General features: G+C 37.3%; 1 protein-coding gene across 1 annotated transcript in view; it reads right to left on the reverse strand.

The window, feature by feature from the left end:
* Positions 1-776: 776 nt before the first annotated feature.
* The window catches only part of LOC126419136 (scavenger receptor class B member 1-like), a 209,037-nt gene continuing 194,900 nt past the window's right edge, over positions 777-14,913 (reverse strand). Inside the window, exons 8-11 of the mRNA XM_050086243.1 lie at positions 13,225-13,343; positions 9,964-10,089; positions 3,067-3,302; positions 777-2,835 (exon numbers count right to left, since the gene is read on the reverse strand). Coding sequence (XP_049942200.1) covers positions 2,673-2,835; positions 3,067-3,302; positions 9,964-10,089; positions 13,225-13,343 — 644 coding nt within the window. The 3' untranslated portion in view covers positions 777-2,672. The remainder of the gene's footprint in view (positions 2,836-3,066; positions 3,303-9,963; positions 10,090-13,224; positions 13,344-14,913) is intronic.

A 14,913-nucleotide genomic window follows, 5' to 3' on the forward strand; every position in this document is an offset into this window, starting at 1 on the left:
ACTGGGCACAAGGTGTGCTGTTTCAGTGATAGAAAATCGAAATGCCTGAAAACCATCCATTCCAAACAAGTTCTCAACAGTGGCATCAGCAACTGCCAAAAATATAATGGTATGAACCACTAACTTGTAAGAGGAAGATGCCATAAATTGTCCCAACAGTGTAATGCTCTGTTTCTTATAACTCACCAGCTTCTGTGTGACTGGTGTCAACCTCTACCCAGAGCACTTGGTGAAAAAAACTTAAGTTGATAAACATGGGAGGAGTCACAGGTTTTGGAGTCACATAGTTCACATCCATGTCCATATAACAACCTTCAGCATATGAACAGGAAGGTAATGTGGCCTTTCTTCTGACAAGTGTTACATGTAGCTCAGTGCTTAGGGCACACCAAACATTTGTGCTGAACAAAACAGAAAGGACAAAATGGAAACAGAGATTGCTGATGCTGGTCACGGCTTCATGGGCCAGTGTTTTGATGTCTTATAACTCTTCATTAATGTCAGTGACAAAACTCAATAAACATGCAACTTCACCTTCCATCACCTACTTTCCTTTTCTGTAGCTGGAATTTTTTTTACCCAGATGACATCAAAGAAGGATCAGTGCCTAATGCTAAAATTGAACTTATGATTTATACACAATTATGTACACAAAACAAAATTTGGTATGAAGAAGAGAAACATGTGAAAAGTAGTTCCTATGATCTAATTAAAATACAAAACTCAACTCAAATAACTTAGTTTTATTTAAAAATTAACAGTAGCAAGGTTATTACCTTTTGTAAATGTGTGTGTTCAATGTGGTAAACACACATGATAATGAGCAAACATTTGTAACATCTTAGAAGAAAAGTCTTCATGAAAAATATGGATCCATTAAAACTGGACTGTGCAACTAATGTAACATTTCTTCATTTTAAAGAAGAAAAAAAAGTTAAAGGTCAAACTGATCTTACAATGTGTTCATATTTAAGAAAAGGAAACTACAACTCCTTTTTATGATGTCAACACATGTAGACTGATTTCTCTTTAACTTAAAAATTGGATATTCTTTGCCTCTTCCTACAAGTTTGAAGCACAAAAATATAGGTTCTCAACAGGGGAAGAATTGTACACAATTTTCAGATCACAGTACTGTTTTAGAAATATGTTGCACTGGTATGTATTGTGGAAAACCATCAACTGTAACTACAGTTCAACACATTTACTCTCTATTACCTCAAATGTTCACTTCACAAATAGCTGCTTCTAAAATTATTTTGTCACTAAAAACTCATCTTTACAATATAAAAACGTATCTTATTACATCATATCAGGTATGTCACATTTACATGTGGTATTGAAAATATGGAAGACAGCAATTTAGTAAACTGTGTCAGATATTGTTTGTAAGCTACCTCTGTATAGTTCTTTTTTATACATATATTTATAATTTTCTATATCTGGAAACAATTGCAGCAATGATGTTGCAAGAAAAATTCCTAATGAATAACAGTTTCACAGCTGACCATTAGTAAAATGACGACATTCCTATGAACATTACATAAGGCGACCCTGAACACCAAAAACTGACCTCTGAAAGTAACTTATGCCTCAACTAATTACGTTCAGTTGTCTTAAATTAACACACACTACTGCAGCGGGTATGCAGAACAGTTTGTTTAGAATCTTTTTGAGGCATCATTTACAGATGAAGTGGTTCATAATCACAATGCAGTGATGAATGGTATTCACCTAACATATCACTGAATGACCAGTGCACAGTGAAGATATGTTCTGTATATAATATTATATGAAAGAAACATAACACTAAACACACTGATCACTCAACTTTTTCACACAGTATTTTCCATTTTATACATACAGTATGTATGTGCTGTGCACACTTTTATAACTGTATATGCTTTTATATTTGGCTTTAACATGAATTATCTGCTAGAAAATAAAATAATTTAGAGGCCTATTGCAGAGTCCGCATGATACTATTATGTTCTTCAGATACAAAATTAATTTAAACTACATTAACTTTATTTTACAATATGTAGAATTACATTTTAATTTTTAGAAAAGGCAAGTGTTCAAACTATTGTACAAAATGTATATATTTGTCGGTGTGCTGGAGATTGTACCAGAGTTGAACTGGAACAAAAGTAATGTTCTCACAGGTGACATAAATTTTCATTTTAAAAACATATGTTTCACTTCAAATACAACATAAAACAGTGCAACAACAATTCTTTTACCAAAGTTGTCTTTTGTATGCTGTTCAACAGTCTTAAATACTTTTCTTTCACTTTAAAAGAAAACTGAATATCCATTTTTCTCAGAAGTTAAAATTCATTTCCTTCTCACAGTTTTAAAGAAGAGAATGAATAATTGGGTGCCCAATGACACCTTCTACCTTCAAATTGCCAGGGGCTGCTTTGGTCAATTATGTGCAACCTTATAAATCCAATAAGCCTCTGCACTTCAACTAGCCCTATTCCTCTGACTATCTTACACTCCATTGTGCCCTTATTTTTGGCATACATGTAAAGCTGAACTTTATGTAACATGCTGATATATAGACTGCTGGGAGCAGTTCCTTTCAGCATGTGTCCCAACACAGACTTCTATTTGAAGTTCTGACTTGAGTATGTTATACAACTTTCACACAAGAATGGTCTTTATGATCACACAGAAACCTCATCAAGAGCAGAATCCATCATGATCTTTGTACACTCAGGCACATCACTGAAATCCTCATCTTCCTCGGCAGTTTCTTCTTCAGCTTCTGGTGGAGGAACAAGTAAGGAGCTGTAGTATAAATCTAGCTCTTTTGCCCTCATGCTGTGTCTGAAACAAGAAGAGAGAGAAAGCTACTTTTATCTCTTGTAAAAGTGAACACTTGAAAAGTTTGGAAGAAAATTACCAATGCACTAATCTTTAAGAAAATAATGAGAGAAATTTGAATGGAATGAGTATTGTACACTTATATTTTAACATTTTAAACTAAAAAAGGCGTTCAGTGAAATGTGGTGCAAACAAATTTGTGTCCATTTAAATAAATTTGCTGCTGTTCCTCACCTGCGCACAATTTGTGCTGCCTCTGCAACAGGTCCCACTGACTGAGGGAGATACTTGAAGTCATACATTTGCCCTCCATTTGATGCTCTTTGAACCCATACTCTTAGGAGCACAATGGCAAATAATCCAACACCAACAATGAATGATAAATACACTATCACCTTTTCTAAGACTGGTAGTACATTCAGGTACAGATAGTAACGTATGTTAAGAAACTGTGGCAGGCCATACATTCCCTGAAAAAGAAATAGGCAATGAGGAAACAATATTTGCAGTTACTGAGAAAACAAATATAATCATGATATAAAACAATTATTTTCTATTCACTTTCAGGTACAATGACACTTCCCCTGGATTACTTTATTGCATTCAGAATGTGCTTCACTTGGTCTTTTTTCAATTTCTTTTTTGAATTGGAAAAATGTACATTTAATCATCTTATTTTGATAGCATCTACCTTATTGAAAGTAATGTTTTGCTTTAGGGTGCAAAGATGAATAAGTTTTATGCTTCTACAACATGCAAATCATCATCATCATCATCATCAATCACCATTATCACCCTCATCATCATGATCATCATCATCATCATCTTGAACAGTTTTCAGCCCCAGGCTGGGTCTGTTTGGAACATAAGCCTCACAATCTAGTCCTGTTTACCCACCATATTTCTGCATTCACTTTGGTCCAGACACTCCTTCACACTTTTCAGCCCTCTATCCCTGGTCTTTCTCCTGGTCATTCCTCTCACATCTCAATTTTGTGTATCTTCTTGAGAATCTTCTTATTTTCCATTCTCTTCACGTTCTCTTACCATCTTAGCTCTGATGTTTCTATTCTGTTCTGCAAGCGTTCCTGTTGTAGTATTTCTCTTACTCTTTCATTCCTCATCCCATATCTTTTCTTTATTACTCCTATCTTACTTCTGAGGAACTTCATTTCACATGCCTGTAATCTGCTTACATCTCTTTTCTTCATTACCAATGTTTCAGATGCATGGAATGGAGTAACTTCTATGTACTACTACTTTGCTTTTTTGTGGGACATCTTTGTTCCAAATGACGCTCCCAACAAATTTGCAGGAATACTTTTGCCTATCTGCCATGTTCACTGATCTCTTTCTCATTTCTTCCATTTTCCTATATCACACTAATCAATTACTTGGTACTTGCTACCTTATTCAGTTGTTTACCTCCAATTTCTATTTCATTAGTTGGTCTGCCTATCTTTCTTTCTAGTTGTAACTAGGATCTCATATATATTGCCATATGTTTGCCCATGTGAGAAACATGCAAGTCAGTATTTGGACCACAATTCCACTGTCAGTTAATATTTTCACTTCTATGACAACATTTAGATGCTGTTTTTGTGAGGGAATGCTGAGAAAACTGGCTGAATTTAGGAATTCTATTGGGACATTGTTTCTGTCATCACAGTTTATCACTGTATCAATGGATTTAAATATTTTTTTCTTTCCCTGCCATAATTTGTATGTTTTGCTTTGCTCAGCTTATCAGTTAAGGCAATCTTGTCAGAGATCAATGCAATATGTGCCTTCTCCAAGCTGTATTCTAGAACATTCAAGAACATTTGTTAATCTTTGAGAATATTCATTAATACAAAAGAGACAAAATATGTTCTGGTAGCTACAACAATGTCATGCCAATGACTTCAAACACACTCTCTTATCTCCACAAACATGACAGCTACTAACACAACTATTACAGCAAATGACAGGGAACCAAGAGTAGCATCAGATGTGAAATGCAGTGTCTGGCATAGAGTTTACCCACAAACACTTTAAAATATATAAAATTAATTTATTTACAATTTTTTTTGTTTACACTCAAACTGATGTCTTCTGTAAATGTCTGTATGACTGGCACGAGATGATAGTAAGAGACCATGGATATGGATAATCAAATAAAACCAAATAAAACAAATCAGTCTGTTGTTCAGCACTGTAGGAACCTTCATACAAGGATGTTGGAACCTGACAGTGGCAGCACATCAGAGTTTTACAGGCAGAAACTAGAGGCAAAATATATGCTTTATTCCCACTAGTACTGTGGTATTAATTTATTCCGATATCTTTATACCACTTTTTGTCATAATCTTTTCACTTTTTTCTTCTGACTGTACTCCATCCAATTCATTATATTTGAGTGGGAGCCATGCCTTGCACTTCTTGTTCTTAGGTGTATCTTCTTTTCTTCTCTCATGTTGCCTTATTTTATTTATTCATTTGTTTCTTTCTTATATATTAAAGAGGAGAAATATCTCCAATTCAAGTTTGTTCATAGTTCACCCTTGAAGAATTGGAATATATATACATAAAAGGGACTATCTGCACAAAATACTAAATGAATGCACAGATTTTAAACATAAATATTATCTACAAAACTTTATTAACAAATTGGAACACATAAAAGCATAACAGATATGGTCAAAAAAACATACTCAGACCAAAAACATAATACTCAAAAAAAGCCAATCCATGCAATATAACATTATCATTGCTTAGCTAATTATAATTTGTAAACATTTGGCATCATAGTAAATGAACTGTCAAATAAATGCCAGATCTTACTTTATTGCAAACAAATAGTCAAGTAAGTGGCAAAATGTATTCCATATGTTTATAATTGTTACATGACATAAAATAATTAGACAATATAATCCCCATATATTGGAGATGATGAGTCACAGATACACACAACAGGAAGACTATCAGAAAGTGAGCTTTTGCCCAACAAGGTTTTCATCAGAAACAGTCAACATACAGAAAAATGCTTATGCAAATGCAACTCACACACACATGACTGCTGCTGAGGTCACACTCAAGCAGCAACACATGATAGGAGTAGCAATGGTTGGTGGGGCTAAAGAGGAGGCTGTGGTGGGTAGAGGGAGGGGTAGAAAGGTAGGGATGGGGGGACGGAAAAGTGCTGCTTATGGGAGCATACAGGGAGAAGCTGGAGAGAAGGTAGGGCAGATAGGTTGGGAGGGTAATTACGGTCTCTGAAGGCCTCAGTGAGGTCCTCAGTATATTTTGAGAGGGATCACTTGTCATTACAGATGCAACAGCTGCAGTGATGAGTGGTCCCTCACAAAATATACTGAGGATCTCACTGAAGCCTTCAGAGACCGTAATTACCAGTCACCCACCATTTCTCAAATCCCACTGTCCAGCCACAGAGGAGCATTCCCCTTGTGACTCAGTACCATGAATCAAATTGTTTGTCAGGATTTTGATTACCTCTTGTTATGCCCTGAAATGAGTAATGCCCTACCTACTATCCTTTCCACCCCTCTTACAGTGGTATTCAGTTGCCCATGGAACATACACAATATCCTCATCCACTCCTAAACAACTCCTGCTCCCAACCCCTTGCCTCATGGATCATAACCCTACAATAGACCTAGGTGCAAGACCCTCCCACCACCACCTACTCCAATCCGATCACAAGCATCACCTATCCCACCAAAGACAGGGCTATCTGTGAAACAAGTCATGCAATTTACCAGCTCAACTATAACCACTGTGCTGCACTCTATGTGGGCATGGCAACCAAGAAGCTTCCTGTCCACATGAATGGCCATGTACAAACTATGGCCATGAAACAGCTGGACCACCTCATTGCTAAGCACAGTGCCCAACATGGCATTTATCATTTCAATGGCTGTTTCACAGCCTGTGCCATCTGGATCCTTCCCACCAACACCAGCTTTTCTGAATTGTGTGGATGGGAAGTCTCCCTGCAATATATCCTTCATTCCCATAACCATCCTGGACTCAACCTTCGTTAGCCATTGTCCTTACTCACATAGCCCCTTCCCTGTTCCCATTCCAGCACTACACAGACCTCTATTCCACCAATGCACCCACATTCTTCTCTCCTTTTCTGAGACCCTCCTCCCCCTCCTTCCTGCCCTCAGTCTAATCTCCTGACTACACTTAGCTGCTCTACCCTCTCTCCACCTTGTCCCGGTATGCTTCCACAAGCAGCACATTACCAACCCCCCTCCCCCCCCCCCCCCATACCCTGCTATCCCTCTCCCTCCCCACTCCAACATCATCTTTACCCCCATCACCTGTGCAAAAGTTCACTTTATGACAGTCTTTTTGTTTTGCATATCTGCAACTCAGCATCTCCACTATATGGTGAGTAGCAACTATCCTTTTCATAATATTGTAGACATACACTATGTGATCAAAAGCATCTGGACACCTGGCTGAAAATGACTTACAAGTTCATGGTGCCCTCCATCGGTAATGCTGGAATTCAATATGGTGTTGGACCACCCTTAGCCTTGATGACAGCTTCCTTTCTCACAAGCATACATTCAATCGGGGGCTGGTAGGTTTCTTGGGGACTGGCAGCCCATTCTTCCTGGAGTGCTGCACTGAGGAGAGGTATCGATGTTGGTCTGTGAAGCCTGACATGAAGTCGGCATTCCAAAACACAGGATTCAGGTCAGGACTCTGTGCTGGCCAGTCCATTACAGGGATGTTATTGTTGTGTAACCACTCCACCACAGGTCATGCACTATGAACAGGTGCTCAATTATGTTGAAAGATGCAGTCGCCATCCCCAAGTTGCTATTCAACAGTGCAACCATGAAGGTGCTTAAAACATCAATGTAGGCCTGTGCTGTGATAGTGTGATGCAAAACAACAAGGGGTGCAAGCCCTCTCCATCAAAAACATGACCACACCATAACACCACCACCTCTGAATTTTACTGTTGGCACTACACACAATGACAGATGATGTGATGTTCACCAGGCATTCACCATATCTACACCCTGCCATTGGATCACAACATTGTGTACCTTGACTCGTCATTCCACACAATGTTTTTCCACTGTTCAATCATGCAATGCTTACACTCCTTACACCAAGCAAGGCATTGTTTGGCATTTACTGGCATGATGTGTGGCTTATGAGCAGCTGTTCAACTGTGAAATCCAAGTTTTCTCACCTCCTGACTAGCTGTCATAGTACTTGCAATTGATCCTGATGCAGTTTGGAATTCCTGTGTGATGATCTGGATAGATGTCTGCCTATTACACATTATGACCCTCTTCAACTGTCGGCGGTCTCTGTCAGTCAATAGACGAGTTTGGCCTGTACACTTTTGTGCTGTACATGTCCTTGCACGTTTCCACTTCACTATGACATTGGAAGCAATGGATCTAGGAATGTTTAGGAGTGTGGAAATTTCATGTACGGGTGAATGACACAAGTGACACACAATCATCTGACCACATTCTAAGTCCGTGAGTTCTGTGGAGTGCCCCAGTCTGCTCTCTCATGATCTCTAATGACTATGGAGGTCACCGGTATGGAGCACCTGGCAGTAGGTGGCAGCACAATACACCTAATATGAAAAATGTGTTTTTGGGGGTGTCTGGATACTTTTGATCACATAGTGTAAGTACCTATGTATAATTATGGACATGGACAATCACTACATATATAGATACTGTCACCAATGTTGTATTGCTGGTTACCTGAGAATGGCAATAAGGACAAAGACTGTTGCAGCTAGTCTGGACCTTTCCTTTCAAACTGTCATGTTATGATATATATATATCCTGTAGGCTCAATCAAATGAAAAATCTTGAAAAGTTGTTGACCAATTTACTGCATATTTTTACACAATACCCTAATGAACATTCCATTGTACATAGGCTATATACATTTTTGATGTTTATAGTATACAAATATACGTGTAATATATAAAGGGTAAATGTTTTTACCAAAAATCTTGAAAAGTTCTTAATTGATTTACTTCAAACTTTTACATGATCCTCTGATAAACATTCAGACGGAGATGTGTTACATATTTTTTAAATGACAATTTACAGGTTTTGTATGAAAACGAACCCTGAGAACAAAAATGCTGTGCTGTGCTGAGAAAGTGTGCAACAATTTTGATATTTTTCTTGCAGTCATTTTGAACTACGTTAAGAGAGCAGGTAAATCACTACACAAATTGTTTCTCCCACATACATTCTTTCTCCCTATAGGTATTTTCAAACTCAAATTGTGTACATAACAATATTCTGTAAAACTGGTGAGAGGAAAAAAACAAAACAGAAAACAGGAAAGATGTATTTATGGCTTATTGGCCTATGAGTAGAAATCATATGAATAGTCTGAAACTTTGTAATCCTAGCCCTGCGTAGATTAAAACAGCACAAAATACTGTCATCAAGGCAACTGTCCTCGCAAGCCCAGCAGCTAGAGAGGTGTCTCTCATATCCCATATACCAATAATCCCAAGCAATTTACACTTTCATTATATGTGACTTCAGTTTCTAATCAGTATTTCATTTTCAATGATAGTAAACATGGCTCAATGGCAGAGAGAAGGGTTGGAGAACAGAGAGAGGGAGGAGCAAATGGACATAGAGAGGGGAAGGAGGGGATGAGTAGAGAGAGAGGGGAGAGGGGAATGGGCAGGAGAGGGGGGAGGTGGAGGAGGAGGAGGAGGAAGAGGAAGAGGAGGAGGAGGAGGAGGAGGAGGAGATGAAAAAAGAGAAAAGGAGGAGGAGGAGGACAAAAAAGGGTGAGGAGTAGTTTGGGACGTATATCAAATTGATATACATATTTAACAATTGCAAAGCATTCCTGAGTTCACTAGTTTGTAATAATATCCACTACAACAGTGAGACTGTTAAGCAAGAAAGCTATGCTGCAAAGTTTTTTCCCCTTTTTTCCAATTAAGAAAGAACAGGAGTGCTTCTGGGAGAGTGAGTTATTACACTCTACAGATTTTTTAATTAAAATTAATTATTTTTATGAAAAATTTTGGAACCTGATATCAATATTTCCTCAAACAAGACTATAATAATTTAGCAGATAAAGATCTAAAAGAGTTTCACATACCACTTCTGTCCAGAGCATCGGTATAACCATGTTGCTAAACTGACGAACAGAGCGAAATGATGATACGTCTCCCATCGCCATGTTTATCTGGAATCTGACTTTTACCTCAACTGGTAGTCCAGCATCCTGTCAGACAAGAAAGCATCAAAGTTAATTTTTCCCACATAATTTACATGATAATTGTTACAAGATTTCTATTAAGCACTGTGTTTACTGAGACAGAATACATGACTAAGTTTCTGAGAATTTACATACAGTTTACATTCAGACATTTTTAATAACAACAACAAAACTTTCCTGGAACTTTCAGCAATACTGTATGACTTATGAAAACTGAAAATACAAGATTTTTCATTATTTTTTATGAATATGTAATATTTAACAGTTTCTGGGCAGTATATATCTTCAAGAGTAATGTCAGAACAGCCAAAACAGACATCTAAGTACATACGCTATTGTAGCTTTTGGCACTAATTGTTCCCTCCTTGCACAGGAGACGGATAAATTGGGGTAAGTTAAAAAGGAAGGCGTGGATCACAGACTTCAGGATGAGAGGCACTCAACCTACCTTCCCTCCCTCCACAGAAGGCACTCTTAATTCAGAGAGCTATGATGATTTGCGTACTTTTACGTATGTGTACTGGCAGTACCAACATTTCTTGTAAAATTAGGTGCTGGCTTGCAGTCTGTCTCATAATTCTATAGTTTTTTGGGAGAATTTTCATGTTGATCCAATTAACATTGTTAAGAAATGTTTTGAGTCCAGGGGTAAATTTATTAGTTCATTTTACATTACTCATTCATGCATGCATATTCAGTGAATCCTTACATTGGTGAGCCAGCTCTGATGTGTAAAATGCTAAAATTATGATTACATACAGTATGATCCACAACTGTCCCTATTTTTGTTTCGCTGCTGTTCAGTCAGAAATGAAATAATAATAATTTTAATGTTATATTATGTAGTTTGTTCCAAGTGTAACCATGAATAAGTAAAGATTATACATATGTTAAATGTTTCTGACTCTTCTCAGACAGCAGTTAAAATGGATATATGGTAATCTCCCACAGCAGAACAGAGATGGTAGAGACAGGAGAAGGGGAGATATATGACTCTGGATGTGGAAGCAATAGACTGTTTATGCAACTGGCAAAGCAGTGTTAGCTTTAATCTCTTCAGTGATAACTATCTCTGGGGGCCAAGCACCCTTCTGGTGAGTAATCAAACCCATACACAACAAATTTGCGAAGTTGCGAGAATCCTTGAGACAATATCCCTGGTTTATCATATGGTTTGGTTCAATGGATAAAGAAGAGGCCATGGAAACCACACTTTGTCCACACATTTTCAGCAGAAGACTGTGATGTTAGCATGGAGTTTTCTGAACGCATGAATGCTGTATGGGTGGAAGAGGTACCAGACATCTTCAGCAGCATTCTGTGTCAGATGAGGCCACGTTCCATGGGGGTGGGCTCATAAATCACTAGCTGTCATACTTAACAAAAACAATCCTGAAGCTGAAATAGAAAAATTGCAGTTATGTCTAGTGTTGACTGTATGTTGTGGTATTCACGATGAACCTCTTGTTGCTCTGTACTTTCTTCAGGAAACAGCAAACATGTTGAAGTATGTGTACATGCTACAAACTTTCATCTGTCCTGTCACTGAAAACTGGGACAATGTACATTTCATAAAGGATGGAGGATCTTCCCATTTTGCATTGATTTCACAAGATAGGTTTGGTGGTGTTTTTGCAGGCCATGTTATTGCACACTGCAGAAATGTTGAGTGCTATCATAAAGTCCAGAAGTGACAGTAATAGATTTCCTTCTCTGGGAGACATTTAAAAGAGAAGGCACACACTGGAAAACTGTGTGATTTGGACACATTGGACATGTTGGAAGCAGTGATTGGGGTAGTGCACACACATACCAAACAGTATGTTTCCCCTGTTGGCCAGCAATATAGCATCCCAATTGAAATAGTGTGCCACTAATGCTGGTGCCTATGTTGAAATGTGAAATTCCAAGAACTATAGTACCTAATAAAAGTGAAATTAACCATTTAACAAATTTCATGCCAGATATATAATGAAATAAGAATAGGGACATAATAGTCGACATTTGCATGAAGATTGCATTTACTATCCCACAGATATACAAACAGGTAATATAGTATCACAAATATGGAAACATCATTATCTTCACATTTCAATGTTGTGTTCAGAACAGTTTGCTATACTTCTGGGAAGTCAGCAATAAATGTGTAAGCATATGTAACAAAAATCCGTATTCACACTGTTGAGTTGATTTGAAAGAGAAAAGAATATGTACACAATTTGCAACAGGAGGCTCTTGGACTTTCTCTAAAAGTGATTCTAATCACTCATTTCTGAGCAATGAAGATTCATTAAACAAGAGAATACTGTAAGAAGTGAAACAGATCTGTAATTGCTCACATTTGAAGCCACTCACATTCTTGGAACAGGCCAGGGTTTGCAGTAACAGATTCCATGCTTTCTGGAAATACACCATGGTACATTGCCAAGTCAAATGAAAATTCAAGGCCAGGCTTGAACTGTACCTCCAAGAGGTATTATTTTCATATAATTTCAAAAGAGAAATTTTAATTACAAATCATTTGTGTGGACTGTGCATCAATTGTAACAAAATTCTTCTGGGCAGACGACATTGTCACACCATAAAATGCCTCAGTGTTTTGGTCCACTGTTAGAAGTAGCCTTAATGATGTGTTATTTATATTACTGATCTAGTTCCAGCACTGTGTGTGTGGCTGCATCTCCTTACCACTGTTATGTGACAAGCACACCATGCAAATTGTGACTCACTGATGGGGTCAGGGAGATAAGTACCCAGTGGTGATTGAGGCATATCAGTTGTTGCCAACCAAGATGATGATATCAAGCATCATGCTTCATGTCAACTGGATTACTGGATCATCCAGTTTTGCAAATTTTAAGACAGTGGTATGGAAACTATTTGTCACCATCATAATCAGTGGTAACATAAAAAAAGCCATTGACAGAACTGTAATATGGCACTGGTTTGGTGAGGATGAGGAAGAAGAAAACTACATTACTCCCCTCTTGTGTGAACAGGGTGTTACTGACTATGAGAAAACTTTTAAACTAGAAGAATTTTATTTGTACATCTTAAATGTCCTGGTTATTTAACTTCAGAAACAGTGCCTTGTTTTCAACCACAAAAATGCAGCTTTCATAAATATTGGTGGTATCTTACTGGCTGAATAAGAAATCTCGACTCGTGTTTCTCTGGATCAGGATGTATTCCTTCCACACCTTCTATAAGACTTTTGTCAGCTTTGTAGAAGTGAGGATATGAAACTGCAATAGGAAAACCTGTGAAAAAGTAAAATAATTGTCAAACATTTTCAGAAATATAGTACTATAATACTCGTTTGTTCAATTACTTCCACTCAGATAAGCTATTACATGATAAGTAGCATAAGACACAGGAAGACAAATATGAACAACTGGTGAAAATACTACTTGTCCTCCCCCTTCCAACTATTACATTAAGCAACCGGAAAGAGCAAACAATGTAAGATTTTCTAGAAGAGTTGTGTCATTTGTGACAAACATCTTTAGTTCATACAAATTTTCTAAAAATAATTAAAAAACTACACTGAGGGTAATGTGAAAAAAAGATGCTGGATTACTTGAAAATTCAGCAAACTTGCCTTTGTAAGATGTTGAGAAAATTTTTTAATGCTGAAGCATAAAGTTTGGACATGAATCACAATAACAAAATAAGAGAAAATGAAAAATGTACCATATGTAGAATGTATAATCAAATAGAAGCAAAAACAAAAGGTACCAGTAGATATATACAGTGCTCTTTTTCTGGGAGGGCACTTGGGGACATGTATCTCTAAACATTTTTTGTCTGCAAAGTAACTTCTTTCTGATGTTGGAGAACTTAAAAGTTTGCCAACAAATAATTTCATGCTAGTAAATCAGATTTACTTCATTTTTTCATGTTGATAATAACAATATAAATGGTGCAGTGCAGTCTTGGCTGGAAAAATGACACACTCAACTGTTTCAAATGTTTTGAAGCAGCAGGCAACTGTTCTTGACAGTTGAATTGCTGGCATCCAGTATGAAAGTCGGCTTTCATGTTCTGTTAGTGAGATGACAGATGGGGTATAGCACACTTGGTTATTCACTTACTTTTCCCTCCTTATTGCTTGTACACATGACTGTACGTTGTGTGGTGCCTTTTGCTGAAAGGCAGCTTAGACATTAAGGCAAGATCAGTGGCAAAAGAACAAATATTTTACTTAACAGTATTATGAAAATGATAGATTGTTACTTACTGTAAAGAGGACACATTGAGATGTAGATAGGCACAAAGAAAAGGTGTTATATATGAGCTTTTGGTCAAAGCCTTGTTCAGAAAAGAAAAATGCACACTCATTCAGGCTAACACACATGTGGGAATGCTCTCTCTGGCCAGAGAGAGTAGCAATCTATCCTTTTCATAATATTCTTGATATTCCAAACTGGACTTTCCATTGCTTAAAGTAGTTTACTTGTGTTCATGCATACAAAAAGCTAAAATTTGCCAATAACTCTTGTGTGAGGGAAAACTCAGGAATGTTGACATTGTCAGAGGATGATAAAAGTGCAAATGTAAACTTGAACACCGATCCCATGTGTGAAAATAATCAGCCATCTGAGGTTCAATAAATTAGTTGTTGATGCACAGCAGTTGTTGGGCTATGTACACTCTTGATTTATGAAAGGCAGACAGACATCTTGCTACTGATACCAAGAGTCAAATGAAAACATTACAGGTGGAAAAAAGTAAGTAAACTGTTTATTATTTCAAAGGTAATTGGCATAACTGTCAATACATTTATCCCACTGTGAGACAGGATGGTCAATGTCTTCATGGAAGAATGTT

Source organism: Schistocerca serialis, chromosome 9, assembly GCF_023864345.2.
Source record: "Schistocerca serialis cubense isolate TAMUIC-IGC-003099 chromosome 9, iqSchSeri2.2, whole genome shotgun sequence".
Lineage (NCBI taxonomy): Eukaryota > Metazoa > Arthropoda > Insecta > Orthoptera > Acrididae > Schistocerca > Schistocerca serialis.